At 29.9% G+C, this 14,652-nt stretch overlaps 1 protein-coding gene across 2 annotated transcripts; it reads right to left on the bottom strand.

The window, feature by feature from the left end:
- Positions 1-2,632: 2,632 nt before the first annotated feature.
- Positions 2,633-12,520, bottom strand: LOC108343544 (multisubstrate pseudouridine synthase 7). 2 transcript variants are annotated; one of them, XM_017581894.2, is made up of 20 exons: positions 12,289-12,520; positions 12,072-12,159; positions 11,801-11,995; positions 11,233-11,447; positions 10,858-10,930; positions 10,437-10,493; positions 10,228-10,307; positions 10,080-10,142; positions 9,860-9,947; positions 8,925-9,027; positions 8,688-8,791; positions 8,504-8,577; positions 6,965-7,029; positions 6,598-6,773; positions 4,863-4,930; positions 4,634-4,694; positions 3,958-3,995; positions 3,807-3,875; positions 3,359-3,701; positions 2,633-3,045 (listed from the first exon to the last, which is right to left on the bottom strand). In XM_017581894.2, the coding sequence occupies exons 1-20, from the start codon at positions 12,375-12,377 to the stop codon at positions 3,016-3,018; spliced, it is 2,079 nt and encodes a 692-aa protein (XP_017437383.2). In that variant the 5' UTR covers positions 12,378-12,520; the 3' UTR covers positions 2,633-3,015. The 2 variants fall into 2 exon arrangements, with proteins under 2 accessions (XP_017437383.2, XP_052735299.1); XM_052879339.1 differs by lacking the exon at positions 12,072-12,159 and having other exon boundaries at positions 12,289-12,478.
- Between the last annotated feature and the right edge of the window lie 2,132 nt (positions 12,521-14,652).

Genomic DNA, 14,652 nt, shown 5'->3' with positions numbered 1-14,652 from the left:
GAAAAAAAGTATATATTTAGTGAATTCAAATATAATTAAACTTTAATTTTCTTAAAAAAATTTAATGTCATTGTGGCAAAAGTATTTTTATCTTTAAATCTAAATACAATCTTAATAAGTAGAATGTAAGATTTTTAAGGTTTTTTTTACAAAAATGGTATAATGTTGTTTTAAATTTACTGAAATAGACAGATTTTGAAAAGATTATATAATTGGTTAAGTCGTCTTCATCAAATACCACTCGAAACTATTAAAAGTAGTGAAATCTTATTCCAAAAGCACGACTGCTAATTTTATATGAAGTTGTCATTCTTTATCCCGACTTCTCTTTCTTCTACTGTTTTATATTTTCATATATATATAATTTTGGAAGTCTTACAGTTAACATACGACTACGACATACTTTTTTTCCCATTTCTTATAATTTCTTTTTCTTTTAAAATTTCTACCTTTTATGTTTTCTTTTAACTTTTATATAAACTTATCTTAATTTTAAACTATTTCACAATATTAAGATTAATGGATTTTTAAATTTTTTACGTTTTCTAAATTATTTATACAATCATATAGTTTTTATATATTTTTTACTTTGAGATATTTTTTAATAATTTAATTAATCAATTAAAAATAATGCTTTAATATTTTTTACTCCTTAAAATTTGTCATTTTTATTCAATTTTATATAAATATATTTTTTATTTTGAAATTTATAGATGATTTTATTATTAAAGTTATATATATATATAAAAATTTAATATTAAAAGTATATATGTATATATTGTGTAAGAAAATATGAAAATATTTTATATCTCAAAATATATTTAAAAAAAACAATTTTATAAATATAATTTTTGATAAAAAGATTATCTAAAAATCTTAAAACAAAAAATATTTTTTTATAAAGTTGAAAAAAACTTAGCAAATTTTAAGGAGTAAAAACAAAATTAAAAGATTATTTTTATGTCACTAATTAAATTATTAATAAATATATCAAAATAAAGAATATATAAAACAATATTTGTATAAAAATTTAAGAGAACATAATTTTTTTAAAAATTTAATTAACCATAATATGAAAAAATAGTTTAAAATTAAGATAAGTTTATATAAAAATTTAAAAAGAAAACATAAAAAGTAAATTCTTTAAATATAAAAGAAATAACAAAGAATAAAAAAAGAAAAGGAAGTCCCATACTAAACATGAGACTTCCATAAGTTAATAGAAAATACATAGATATAATTATAAACGTGTTAGTAGAGAAAAATCGAACATCGACTGTCATAAAATTAAAAGTCGAATGTACAGAACTTCATATATTTAATAATTAAAAGTCGTATTTATAGAACACGATTTCATATTTTTTTAATAATTAAAAGACGTATGTATAGAACACGATTTCATATTTTTAATAATTTGAAGTCGTCAAGACGATTTTATTAATTTTTTAAAAATATGTCTATATCAGTAAATTTAATGGAAAACTAAACTACTTTTGTACGATTGATGCATTAAACACTCCCAAAGCTTGATAATTTAAAAATGATGCAAAGAGAAATATGCAATTAGCTTAAAAAAATAGTAAAAAAAATTTGATCTTTGAATTTTAAATCAAAATTAGTTTAATATTAAATATCTTCCACAGCCAGCACGTGACAAGAATTTGAATATTTTTATTCACGTTGACAACTCGTGTAACAATTTTATATGTGGCACATTATTCTGTATAGTATGTCAAGTGATACTCTTTAGTATTATTTGTTTTTTGTTTAAAATATATTTAGATTATAACTTCATGTATTTTTATCTGTATTTTCATATTTCTCTTTTACAACTTTCTTTACTTTCGTTATAGTCGATTTTAACATTTAAAAGATTTATATTCAATTTTTCATATTTTAATAAAAATCAAGCAAAATATGTTTACTGAATCAATTTATTTAATTTGTTAAGAATTTTTCAGTGTCACAATTATACACAAGAAAAAATGTCGTTCAATGAATATCATTTAATTAAAAGTTAAAAATTTATACTATGTCAATAAAAACAAAGAATTAGGAGCATGTTTAATAAGATATACTTATTGTTTTCAGTTCATAAAAAAAAATCAACTCGATATATTTCCTAAAATTGTTTAAAAAAATGTGTAGAACTTCCAACTAACTTAACCTTTAGAACAAAATCATTATTTATTTCTTGAAGTAATATACATTATCATGTATAATAATTAAGTATAAATAAAAGATATGAAATTATGACTTTTCTAAAGTTTATTAAAATTTATTTAGGTTAAACAAAATTTAGAGTAAATTTCTCAGTAATAAATTAACATAGCGAGAACCAAAAATTACGAAACATCCCATTATTTCTATAACATATGTCTTAAGGCAGTAGTTTTTTATTTATTTTTTTTTAATTTATTTTCATATTAAAAATATTATAACGGAGAACATTTATTAAAAATTAAAAAAAAAATTACCCCCTTCGGTATCTCAATTCAAAAACATATCCTTTCAATCCTAAAACGTGTTTAATGGTACAAAATCATAAGCAAGAAAATCAATTTGGTTTGAATATAACAACCTTGTGCATGCTCTCGCCCACTTCACAAGTATAAGAGAATAAGACACCAAATGGACAATGGAGTATTGTACTATTGAAAAGGAGAGAAGATGTTCCATTTCCTAATAATGGTACAAAATATCCATTACCCTACACCTTAGTCAAACTGATCACTACATCATGTGCCTAGGAAGCTACACCAAGAAAGCTACACATGCAAATCATCTCTTACAAAAACGAAGATTTAAAGTTAAACATTCGGCATAACTGACAAAAACAGTTAAATTTCCATGTTACATAGAAAGAGTACCTGACAGAGGATTTTTTGCTCTATCTCATCTAACAAGATATTATAGCAACATAAAATTAGTAAACTTCCCTCGACGCTGTTGTCTCTGTTCTATAAGTCACTTTCTCCTCCAGAAAATATTCCTAAATGGGTATCTTTGTGCATACTATTGGTTTAATGTCTTGTGATAGGCAACCTGCAAGAACATTCAAATAAAAGTATTTATATGCACGTACAACTGGGAGATTAACTGATCCCCTTTACCCAGCCAGTTTCAACCATGCTGAAATAGTTCAGTATAGTTTAAAGATTATAGTGTATTTGGATAACACACAAGAATCAATTCTAATCCACAAATCATAGTGATAAAAAAGTACAAGTAACTAGCCTATTGTTTTATCTTCACCATTAAAATTTAATTGATTGTTCTCACCATAAAGTTATTCCAAATCATGGTTAATTTGTAACCTCGCATTAACAGACACAAGATTTTCAAATAGGGTTCTTACAGATGTTGAAGTCTTCAGCAGCTCCCTTATGGCCATTGTTGCATAACATGAAGCAGGAAGCGTAAAGCTCAGTTTCAGAGCAATATGAGAATGTTGAGAGCTGGAATCACCAAGAGATTCGCCATGAGGTAATTTTACCTCCTCACCCGCAATCTCCTTAAAATTCTCATCCTTTGGAAAGTCATCAGAACTCTCTAACTCTCGGATGCAATCAAAGGCTTCATCAGTTTTCCCATTTCCTACGTCAATTGGTTTGACAGTATTCTTAGGTGCAGACTTATTAATTTTGTCTAAATCTGTCTCTACCAATTGTTTATTACTGTCGGAGTATGCAAGCAATTCCCTGGAATTGCAGACATCAAAGAAATGAATCAGAGTGAACTACACACAAAAAAATGTGCTAAAAATACGAGTCTGTGCAATCTGGAGGGTTAACTAAGTAAAATACCATTCAAAGTTAATTGGCTTTTGAAAAACCCTCCGGTAACATCCAGTGATACTAGTTATTGAGAATTCCCTAAAAGAAGTATTAGATCAGGGTAAGAGAACTGGCAGGAGAGAAAAAGAATGAATGTATTAAGTTGAGATTTTTTACATACTCCACTTTGTGCACGCTTTCAGTTAAACTGATTCCATCCTGACCAAGTACGATAAAACAGGTGAATGTATTATAAGGGGGGATAACAAACAACCCATGGAAAAATAACAGTACAGAAGGTTACAAAAAAGCAAGGACAGCAACCCAAACAAAAATGTAAGAACTTGTTCTAAAAGTTCTAAAATTAAACACAGTTCTAAAAGTTTCAGAAAGAGGGAGTCGTCATGCTTAACTATATCTCCACTAAATTGCAGTTCCAAATCAATATCCATTGTCAACTACAGAGTATTAATAATAATCTTATTAACATAAATACAGCAGGCTTTACGGGATAGTGTTCTACAGCATAAACCTGAGCAGCAACCTTGTGAGTTACCCCGGCATCAAATAAAGTCATTTTCTCAAGTACTGTCAAATGCATAGCAATTAATATAACCTTGAAGTATTTTTTACAAGTAAATAGATAGATCTACTCCTACATCTTCTTTACGATAATTCTTACGTGTAAGAGATAGGAAGAGTGGGATAAGGTGGGTAATTTCTTAGTGAGATAGTAAGAAAAAATTAATTACAAAATATTTGACCCAGCCTGAACTTCTGAGATCTCACTCCTAATTAAATGCGTAAAATTCAGGATATTGAAACTTGAAAGTACGAGGGTCAAAATTGATACTTACTTTTTTTGTTAAATCTTCATAAACATTGGCAATATTATTGGTTGGATATTTTACCCGTGAACTGCAAGATAACAAATACACAAATTTCAGAATGATCACTCCCCCAAAAATAAATAAATAAATAAATAAAATAGAAGAAGAAGAAAGACAATGGAAAACTAAAGCATTGGTTGAGGATTTGAGTTGTCAGAATCAGAGAACCTGACCACTATTAGCCAATCATGCTTACCCTGGCATAGGAAGGATGACATCATCAATTGTGTAGTATCCAGAATTAAGATCTTCAGCATCAACAACCTGTCACACGAAGTAAACCCACTTTAGAACATCATTCACACAACTTCTGTTGTTCCTTGTTGAGTAATTCTTGTTTGTCCCAATTAATAAATTATCCTTCCCTTAGTTTTACTTCATCTCATTTTTCCCAAATGAAAATCTTCAATTTTAAAAAATAGATTTTACACTTTACCGCCTGCTAATGAAGGTGGAAACCAAGTTCCTCGACATAGAATTATGCCCATATGGAATTAATCCCTTCATTTGAGAAAAAAAATGGTTCCCTATAGTTTTCACTGAAGAAATTTAACACAAAATTTCTCAATAATTATTGATTTCCTCAAATGCTCAGAGTCACTTCCCACGTTGACAGTTAATCTATACAAACATAAACATGATACCAATTTTATAACTGTTTTTTATGAACACAATTTTTGTATCATTTTAGATTAGTAGGATGACACTATAATAACTACTATTTACTGTGATAACTACTTTTTATTTCAGAAATAACTTCTTCAAGATAAAATTGGACACTTTTCATATATTCTAACACTTGTAACAATTATATTTTAGAAAAAGAAAAAATATAATATGGTTTCGCCAAACAAGGTGGCAAAAGTGAAAAGGAAACTCCAAGATACTGGTGATAAGATGAGAACCTCTACGACTGATAAATACAAAAGGGGTAAAGTCATACTGTGAGATTACAAAATGGTAAAGTTATAGACAGATATAAGCACAAAAGGCCTGCACCATGTAATTAAGAAGCTCCCATTGCTCTTGTGTACTTCATATAGCTGTTTAATAGAACTCTTAGTTAGGAATTTCAGAAGACTAGGGGTGTGATTCAGGTTTTAGCAGAACGGACACAATGAAATTTTGATAGAGTGATCTACGACAAATATTAGAAGGCAAAATGCTATCTACCTTACTCCGGTGCATTTTGCAAAAAGTAAATTCTTGATCCTTTTAAAATTACAATCGGATAAGATTAGAGCTTGGCAACAAGTAACGGTAAAAACAGTTTTCTACAGGGGTTTGTCTTATAGACGGACAAATTGGGTAGCTTTACTTCCATAAAAAAATCTTAGTATTTTAATAAATAAAATGAAAGAGAGAATGACAGTTAACAATGTATTACGTCATTGATAGTTTGATGTTCCTGAAAACCTAGTGTACTTATTTATACCACAAAAATAGATCAAGTGCAAGTATTACTGGCACAAGCCCAAGGCTAACAAGACTAATTCTTAATATCTTCTAACAGCTTCATTGATGTTTTCTTTTTTTACGTACTTTTTCTTCTTGTTTCTTTTTTTCTCTTTTTTTCCTTTTTAAGGAGGATTCTTATCCTCCAAACTTTTGTATGAAAAATAATTGATTTCATAAAATATTCCTGAACTTTGATGTCCAGAATAATACAAAGTAATACCATCTGACACCTTCATTGATGTTTTCTTATAACGTACCTTTTTCTAAGGAGGATTCTTATCCTCCTAATTCTTTTTATGGTAATTTTCAGAATAATTACAATGAATAAAACGACCAAATATTTGTACATAATGTGTGTGCACTAGACTCTGAATAGATAGATGAAAATTTTAAGCCGTGGCTTATTTCTAAAACTACAGTTCGGTTAAGAACTAGCATATCTCTCTGCAAATGACCAAAATCAAACCACTAACCTTGACACAAGTATTTATGTCTTCATGAATATCTACAGAGATATCATCCTCATTATTGGAAGCATACCCACCAGCACTACAGTCTTCAGCATATTCAGATCCAACAAACTCTTCAACTTTTGCAGTAGAATTTCCTTTACAATATACCAAGTCCCCCAATACTACTTGTTCAGTTCCTGCCAGAGTAGAATATCATTCAATTTAATAAATGAATATTTTGACTTCAGCTATCATAACAATGATAATTCATGGTAAGGATTGCATGGATTGAGTACAAATGCAGAAAGGAGTCAGGAGATGTGACATTAGAAGTTTATTTCCTGAGAAACAAGGCAAATCGAGAAATTTATTATAAACCACAACTTACCATAGTTTTGCACCCTCTTACTTGCAGCATGGTTCCATAAATAGCTTTGGTAACTATGTATATACCTAAAAAAGGTAATGGAAATATGAAATGAATATTTATAACATCTTTTATTTGTGTTCAAAGCTGGCTTTCTTTGCAAATGGAACTACATCACGATGTTTAGAGACATAATTTAGAAAAGGAAAGGAACTGTGTAGCTGAGTGAATGTTACTTAGAAAGGAGAGATACAAAAAGGTATTTCAATACCTGATTAAAACTAGCTTAAGTACCTAGTTACAGCAGTCATGCTGACAGCTGCAAAACTAAAGCTCTAACTAACTATGTACCCGTATAACCAACTGAGACTCGACAACAGTTCTGAGTACAACTCAGAACAAAAGAAAAATCATCAACAAATACACAGCATAAACAACCCACTTTAAAGCTAAAAGCTTGTGCAAGAATTTCTTTTGCATCTTCCTAGCTTTCAAATTTTACTCATTTGCATTTGTGTTAACTGTTTTTCTATACATGAAAATCCTTCCTCCTTAGCTGTATACGGTGTCAAAGCAGAGATTTATGACCCGTTTATTACAGATTAAAACAATTATTCTAATGTAAAATCATTCAGTGATAATTTGTTTGTTTAGAATCATAAAAAACTCACTTTAAGAAAACAAATGGTTTTTATGAGAAGCCAATAGAAACAGCTTCTCATTTTAATTAAATTTTAGATTACTTTCATTTTGTAATTATTTTGAAAAACTAAAACAATTGCATGAAAAAAATTTAGAGGTAGTCATTTAAAAAAACAAAGTGACTGTTTCCTTAAATAAACTAAAACAAACTGGCCCCTTAGTACTAAAATGACCAATATTATTTCATAATAAAAAACACGTGCACTTGTCAACTCTGTTTCATCAAATAACACTGAATGGCTGATGAGCTGGCATGGAAATGTACACCCCAACATAAAATAGACATTGGCAATAAACTTCATAGAATTCCCAATAGTAACAACACTACAGCCTTTTTCATCACATTTCTATTGCAAGTAAGGAAATTAATGTTGCTATGGCATGCCTGCAGCGTGTAGTCTGCAACATGCAAAAATCATGGAGCACGTTTGGTTTTTGATCAGTATATGCCCAGAAAAGGCATTTCAGCGAAATGTTTACCCTTGATAATTTTGATTGCAAGTCTTTCTAGAAACAAAATAAGATAATTCGAAGCTAAAGAGAATATGTGAATTTTCACATAAAGTGTGTCAAATTCAAAGTCTGGAATAGGTTTATATTGGAACGTAGAGAAAGAAAAATTAGATCTGCTTAAGAAAACATTTTTTATTCTTCATGCAAGAACAGTTCAAATAGAAGCATACCACTATCACTATACAGTGTCCAAAGAAAAAAAAAATCATGGAATTCTGTAACACCAGATGATGACACTAAAGAATAAAAATTAACTTTGAAAACGAAGAAAAATCACTAGCAGTAACAGACAACGCATCACCACTTTAGCCAGATAATAAATATCATACAATAATTATAACTCACAACATTCTCAGAGTCCTTGGAATGCTTTTCAAAGCCTGCAAATAATTTCCAGGAGACGTCTTTAATGATTGCAGCTGCAGAATTTTTGATGACACAATCGAGGTTACGACATATCATACAAGGATAAATACAGTGAGTAAACAAAAAAAATAGATTCAAACTATCACTTTTATTTGAAGCTTACCACAGCCCTTTCAGCAACTAAATATCGAGGCAACTGCTTAAGTGTCCCAACAACATCGTTACTTTCTTTATAGTATTTACGTGCCTTGGCTATTGCAATTCTCTGTATCTAGATAACATTGTTATGACGAACAACAGTAATCAAAATGCTCTTTTTAACTATCAGCAGCACAATTATTTGATTAATCATCTAGACATTATCCATTATATGTAATAATAGAAACAATGAAAAGGATATCTCCTTCTCTTGGATCAAGAATCATGTCAACAGCAAGTTTCCATTCCCCTCGAAGTAATGCACCTCCAATAAGGTGAGTTGGCAAAGAACCACTTCCAAAACGCTGACAGTGAGCACATTCAGACAAATAAGTTACTTGCAAAGCAAAAATGAAAAATAAAATAAGTCTTACAATAGACAGTTTACTAGAAATGAACTACGCCTGGTTCACTTTCAAAAGTTAACGCAAGGGAAGGATTGCCAAGTCTAATGAGGAATGTTATAGCCATATTATTTCTAGTCCAATTTGGTACATCTTAACACAGTCTAAATCAGCATTTGTTACTTTATGAAATGCTGCAAAACTAAGCAAAACCACAGAGACAAATGTAAAATAAGATTTTACATTTTAATGCAATTTTAGACTTACAACAAAAAATTTAAAAGAATTTTTTCTCTTCAAGAAACAGGGAATATGAAGCTGGGTAACTTTTCCAACATGTTTAAGTTTCTTATGTCTTTAATGTATGCATCATAATAATCTTTAAGACTATGCATGTATGTCATCCTTAAAGAAATAAAATAAAACATAAGTTTGTATTACAAATACACAGAGCAGGCATATGTTGGACACAACGGAACTTCAAGAGGTTAGAAAAGCAATATGCTCGCATCCAAGATTTAATTTTTCCTGACTTACAGATATAGGAAAATGGGAAAAATGATAAATAGCAGTAACTGATTAATGATGATTTAATCTAATGGGTTCACACAGCATCCTACTGCATATGTCAGTTCTGAATAGTATACAGGTAAGGCCACATGCTATCATAGAACATAGCCCCCAGGCTTGTTCCGCAAGTTCAGCTCTAAACTGGCACAAGGTAGTTATCCCAAGCGCATGTCATTGAAACAAAATTATGAGAGAACAAATAAGAGAGGAAAAATTAAAGTACCTGTAGACCAAAGTAGTTAATGAAGCCAAGCCTTCCCAAGGCATCTGCAGATGTTTTTATGATATCTTCAGAATCTGAAACAATACCTCTGAGAAAATATGTCAATGCTATGATACAAATAAAAAGCCTCAATTACATTAACAATTATAAATAACCTTAACTCAAAGGATACTGATTTAACATATGGAAAATAAATTTCATGTATAAGTAGCACCCTCACCGCAGAGTAATTGTAAATCGATTTCCCATGAGCTGGCCAAGACAAAGTCCTTCCTTAACATAACTGGACAATAAGTACATTTATAGCTATCATTCCACAAAAACCAGTTAAATAAGAATGTCAACTGTTCAAAATTCAATAACCTTACCAGAAATCACCCAATTTAATACCAAACAAGCGCTTGTTAAGTGAAGCAAGCCGACTTGCTCGCTGCTTGTAAACAGTAACCTAGAAACAAAAGAAGCAATAAACCAGTTTTACTATTTATCTATAGATGAACACAGGTACTAATTCTGGAAAGTGAAGAAATGAAAGAATGCTTGATGTAAAGTAAAAAAGAATGCAACAACTTATCACCCTTTGTGTTGTGACAGCACGCTTGTCCTTCGTACCAGCAAATCCAAATGATTTTGGCTGTCAATTAATTATCAATCAGTTAAAACAGAATTATTCATAAATTAATAGTAATATTAGCACACTGCATTTATTTAATGTTCCTAAATCTCCAGGTTGAAAACAAAAGGTCGTACAGAGGCATGATACATTTATAAACAATTATAAATATATCAAGCAAATAATTCACAGATAACAATATGGTAAACAGATTTATTTATCATATCATATCACACATGCTTCAGTTCATGAATGTATATTAATAATTGGTTAAAAGGGAATCAATGTCACACACAGAATTGAATGAACCATTAGCCAAAAACCTTCACGTTCAAAAATCAATCAAAAAGCCAGCAGAGTGTATCCAACGAAGAACCATACACACCTGGATACCAAGCATATTTCCAATAACCCCCAAGGCTTCATGCGTATCTTTGTTTTCTTTGTAAATATGGAACCTAGAAATTGCATTGGTGGAAACATTCAGTTGACACAAATACAATGTAAAAACAGGAAAACGGCAAGTGCAAATAAGAAATGCAACAATGAGCGGCTATCACTTTCTGACAATTTGTGAATAACATAATTAAATACAGCCGAGAGTCTTCATTAAGTTGAATGATATTCAATAATTAGTTACTTACTGGACACAGTATTATAGATAATTAACAAAACGCTCTTGCAGACTACACTAGAAATGGAAGACAGCAAGCATTGCTTAATTTGTACTTTATTAAACAAAATCGCTGGGCAATCTTACCTTAGGAACTTGCCAACATTTTCAGGCCAATTTTCTGAACCTCGGCTGTCAAAGGGTTTATCACCCCTTTCTTTCCGTTTCTTGGAGTTTTTGCCTTTGTTGTTCGGTTCAGCAGAATTGAATCTCACGCGGATACATTTCAAGGAAGGGTCGGGTCCGTCAACCACATCAGTAACGAGGAACTTAAAGTTTTCCTTAAAGAAGTTATGCACTGCCTGATACATTTCAGAAGTAAAAAAAATTATGATATTTTGAAAGGGCAAAGAAACTACAAAATGATTTTATTTTGCATGCCACATAAGCAAAATCAGACCAGTCCCCCCTTTCTAAATTCAAATAAATGTACTAAAAAAAGGCTTAGTAAATTAATGAAGTGCAATTCAAAAGCATTCAATTTAATACTTGGTTTCTTAATCCAAAAATCATGTAAATTCATCAAAAATGTCTGCCCATTGTAATGAGACGAGACACCCGCTTCGAGTAAATATCCAAGTGCTCCCCATTATGATCATCTGTAGACGTCTTCAGAATCTAACAGAGCAAAATAAGCCACAAAACTCATACTAACCTTTCGATGAGACTTATCAGAATCCGGAGAAAGAACAATGGGAGAAAAACTATCTTCTCCACCGGCATTAATTTTATTAATAAATTCTTCCAAAAGAATTGCATCAGGCTCCCCGGCGAGAGACTTGAAAGATTCAATTCGAGAGGCATAACTTACAACAGTGTCAGATGTGTTGGTTCCATTTTCTTGAACACTCTGAAATAAGCATAAAAAAGTCAGATACCAAAAACAAAGCAAAAATTAATTGATCAATGATCACAGATAATTAGACCTCAGGCTCCTCTTCAGGGGCATCAAGTGAGGTCAATTTAACAACAGTTCCATCTCTGTCCACTTCATTCACAATAAAATCAGAATACCTGAATAAAATTCAACTGAAATCAACATTAACAAGACATTGTTGAATAATGCACTTCAGCACACATACATCACTATCAAGGAGGTGCAATGAGGAAGGTAGTAATGAATTCTGTAGAAAATGAAAAGACCTTTGCTTTAAAACTCCGCGGAAGCCAGGAAGGTCTGAAATAAAGCATGAGATACCCACTTCGTCTTCTTCAACGGTTTTCATCGCCATGGTTTTTACGCAAATGGTGATCAACGACCTCTGGTTAGGGTTTTAGTTTAGATTAGGGTTTAGAGCAACAGAGCGGGAAGTTGCATTGCAACCGCCACTGCATATCTTGCATCCCTTGAAACGCGTCGTTTAATTTCTCAGCAACTTCCAGCTTAAGAAATAAAAAAATAATAATAATAATAACATTTTTCATGTTATAGAGACAGCAGTTATTATATCAAAGAGTAACTATAAAAGAAGTTAAAGATAAATATTTATTTTATTTTTGTGTGTCCAATTTTTTTTTTAAATATACTTAAACGCACACAAATTTCTTACCTTCATTCAATATTTCTTTTATCTTTTACTTTATTTTTCTAAAGCCTTTTTATAATATTTTACTCTTTATAATATTTTACTCTGTGTGAAATGATCTATATTACTATTTTTTTTATTAAGTCATTGTTTTCAATCTCTTTACTTTGCATGTATAACTAACTTATTTTGTATATATAACTACTCTTAGTGTCATTTATTTCATCTTTTATTGAAAAAATAATTTTATTATTTAATAAAAATATAAATTGATAACATATTATTTCTCAACATCACTTAATTTCTTCATACAACAATAACTATCGGAATAATATTGTTTATAGATGTACAAATCTAAATACTAAACCCTTGATACATAATACACAAAATATCTTTTGTTAATTTTATCCTTAGTGATGTTTTTATACAATATTCATAAAAATATGAATATACACAAATAAAAGTATAGTATAATATTACAAAAATATAAAAAAAAAGTGGAAAGAGACTCCAACATATATTGCGCAAGATAAATACTTATACTTTATTTGCAAATATATATATAGTTTGTTAACTTGTTGATGCTTTTTTTTCAGTTTGTATATTTTAGCAATGTCTATCGAGTTTTAATAAAAAAAATCATCTTATATATTATGGATTCTAAGTTTGAATCTTATATATTATGGATTAATTATAAGTTTTAAGGTTAAAAGTATTTTAATAATTTTAATTCTCAAAAGTAAAACAAAAAACCTCAAACCCTTACTCACCTCTCTTATTCCTCTCTCAACCAATTCTCTTTCATCTCTCTCACTCCAACTTTTTCTCTGTCATCCCTACTATAGTCAAACTGAACAAATCAGAAACACTCGCGTAACTCTAATTCACATTCCTCACTTATCCAATTTGTTTCTCTCTCATCTCCATACTCTTTCTAACCCACATACAGCAACCCACCGTAATTTGTTGTTCTTGCTTTATTCGTTCATTTGTTTTTCACTTTAACTCTCTTCAATAATTTGGTCCTCTTAAATCATTTAGTATTATGTGTAGGAGTTTCATTTTTTGTTGTGTTTTGACGTTGGTTATATGCGAAAAGTATATTTCGAAATATTGTTTTCAGTGGAAAATATGTTTTTAGAATTATTTTTAAGAGTTGACTTCATAAATCCATTTTCTGGACAATAACTTACCCCTTCCGGAATCCCCTTTCCCCATAACAGTTTTTCTCTTCTGGAAAATATTTTTGGATAACTTAATAGTCAAAATATCAAATCTCTCTAAAGATAAACTACTAAATCTAAAATTTAAAAATGAAATTTAATAATAATCATCGATTATTTTGTTATTAAAGTGAAAAACAAATGAACAAACAAAACAATATTAACAAATTACGGTGTCGCGAGTTACTGTGTGTGGGCGAGAGAGAGTATGGAGATGAAAGAGAAATAAATTAGATAAATGAGAAAGGGGAATTAAGATGAGGAGAGTGTTCTTCACAGATATGAAAGAGAGAAATAATTGAGAGGAATGTGGGATGTAAGTAAGGACTTGAGGGTTTCTTTTTTTAGTTTTGAGATTAAAAATTATTCAAATATCATTGACCTTAAAACTTAAAATATATAATACATAAGGATATTTTTGTCTACTAAAACCCCGGTACACATTGCTAAAATGTACCAACTAAAAAAAGAGATACACAAGTTAGAAACATATATATATATATATATATATATATATATATACACACACATATATATTATGAATCATGTATTAAATTATTTGTATGAGATCATTTTATTCAAATTGAGCGTGTACATCTGAAACTACCATTGAATAAAATTAAATGCATAAACGCAAATACAATTCAATGTAATAAACAAAAATTTACGCTGTGTTCACATTGAGGGAATGTTTACGCGTTTTTAAGAGCGACGATATGAAGTGAATTTTGTGTTCACATGTAGAGAAATGCGCATTT

Source organism: Vigna angularis, chromosome 6 (assembly GCF_016808095.1).
Source record: "Vigna angularis cultivar LongXiaoDou No.4 chromosome 6, ASM1680809v1, whole genome shotgun sequence".
In the NCBI taxonomy this organism is placed as follows: Eukaryota; Viridiplantae; Streptophyta; class Magnoliopsida; order Fabales; family Fabaceae; genus Vigna; species Vigna angularis.
The sequence above is the reverse complement of the archived record's forward strand: the minus strand, read 5'-3'. Positions and strand labels throughout refer to the sequence as shown.

Coding starts and splice junctions, on each gene's coding strand:
- LOC108343544 (XM_017581894.2), bottom strand. CDS start 12,377: ATGGCGATGAAAACCGTTGAAGAAGACGAAGTGGGTATCTCATGCTTT. Junction 10,931..11,232: donor AATGTTGGCAAGTTCCTAAG/GTAAGATTGCCC, acceptor TGCAATTTCTAG/GTTCCATATTTACAAAGAAA. Junction 3,996..4,633: donor ATGAAGATTTAACAAAAAAA/GTAAGTATCAAT, acceptor GTACTTGGTCAG/GATGGAATCAGTTTAACTGA.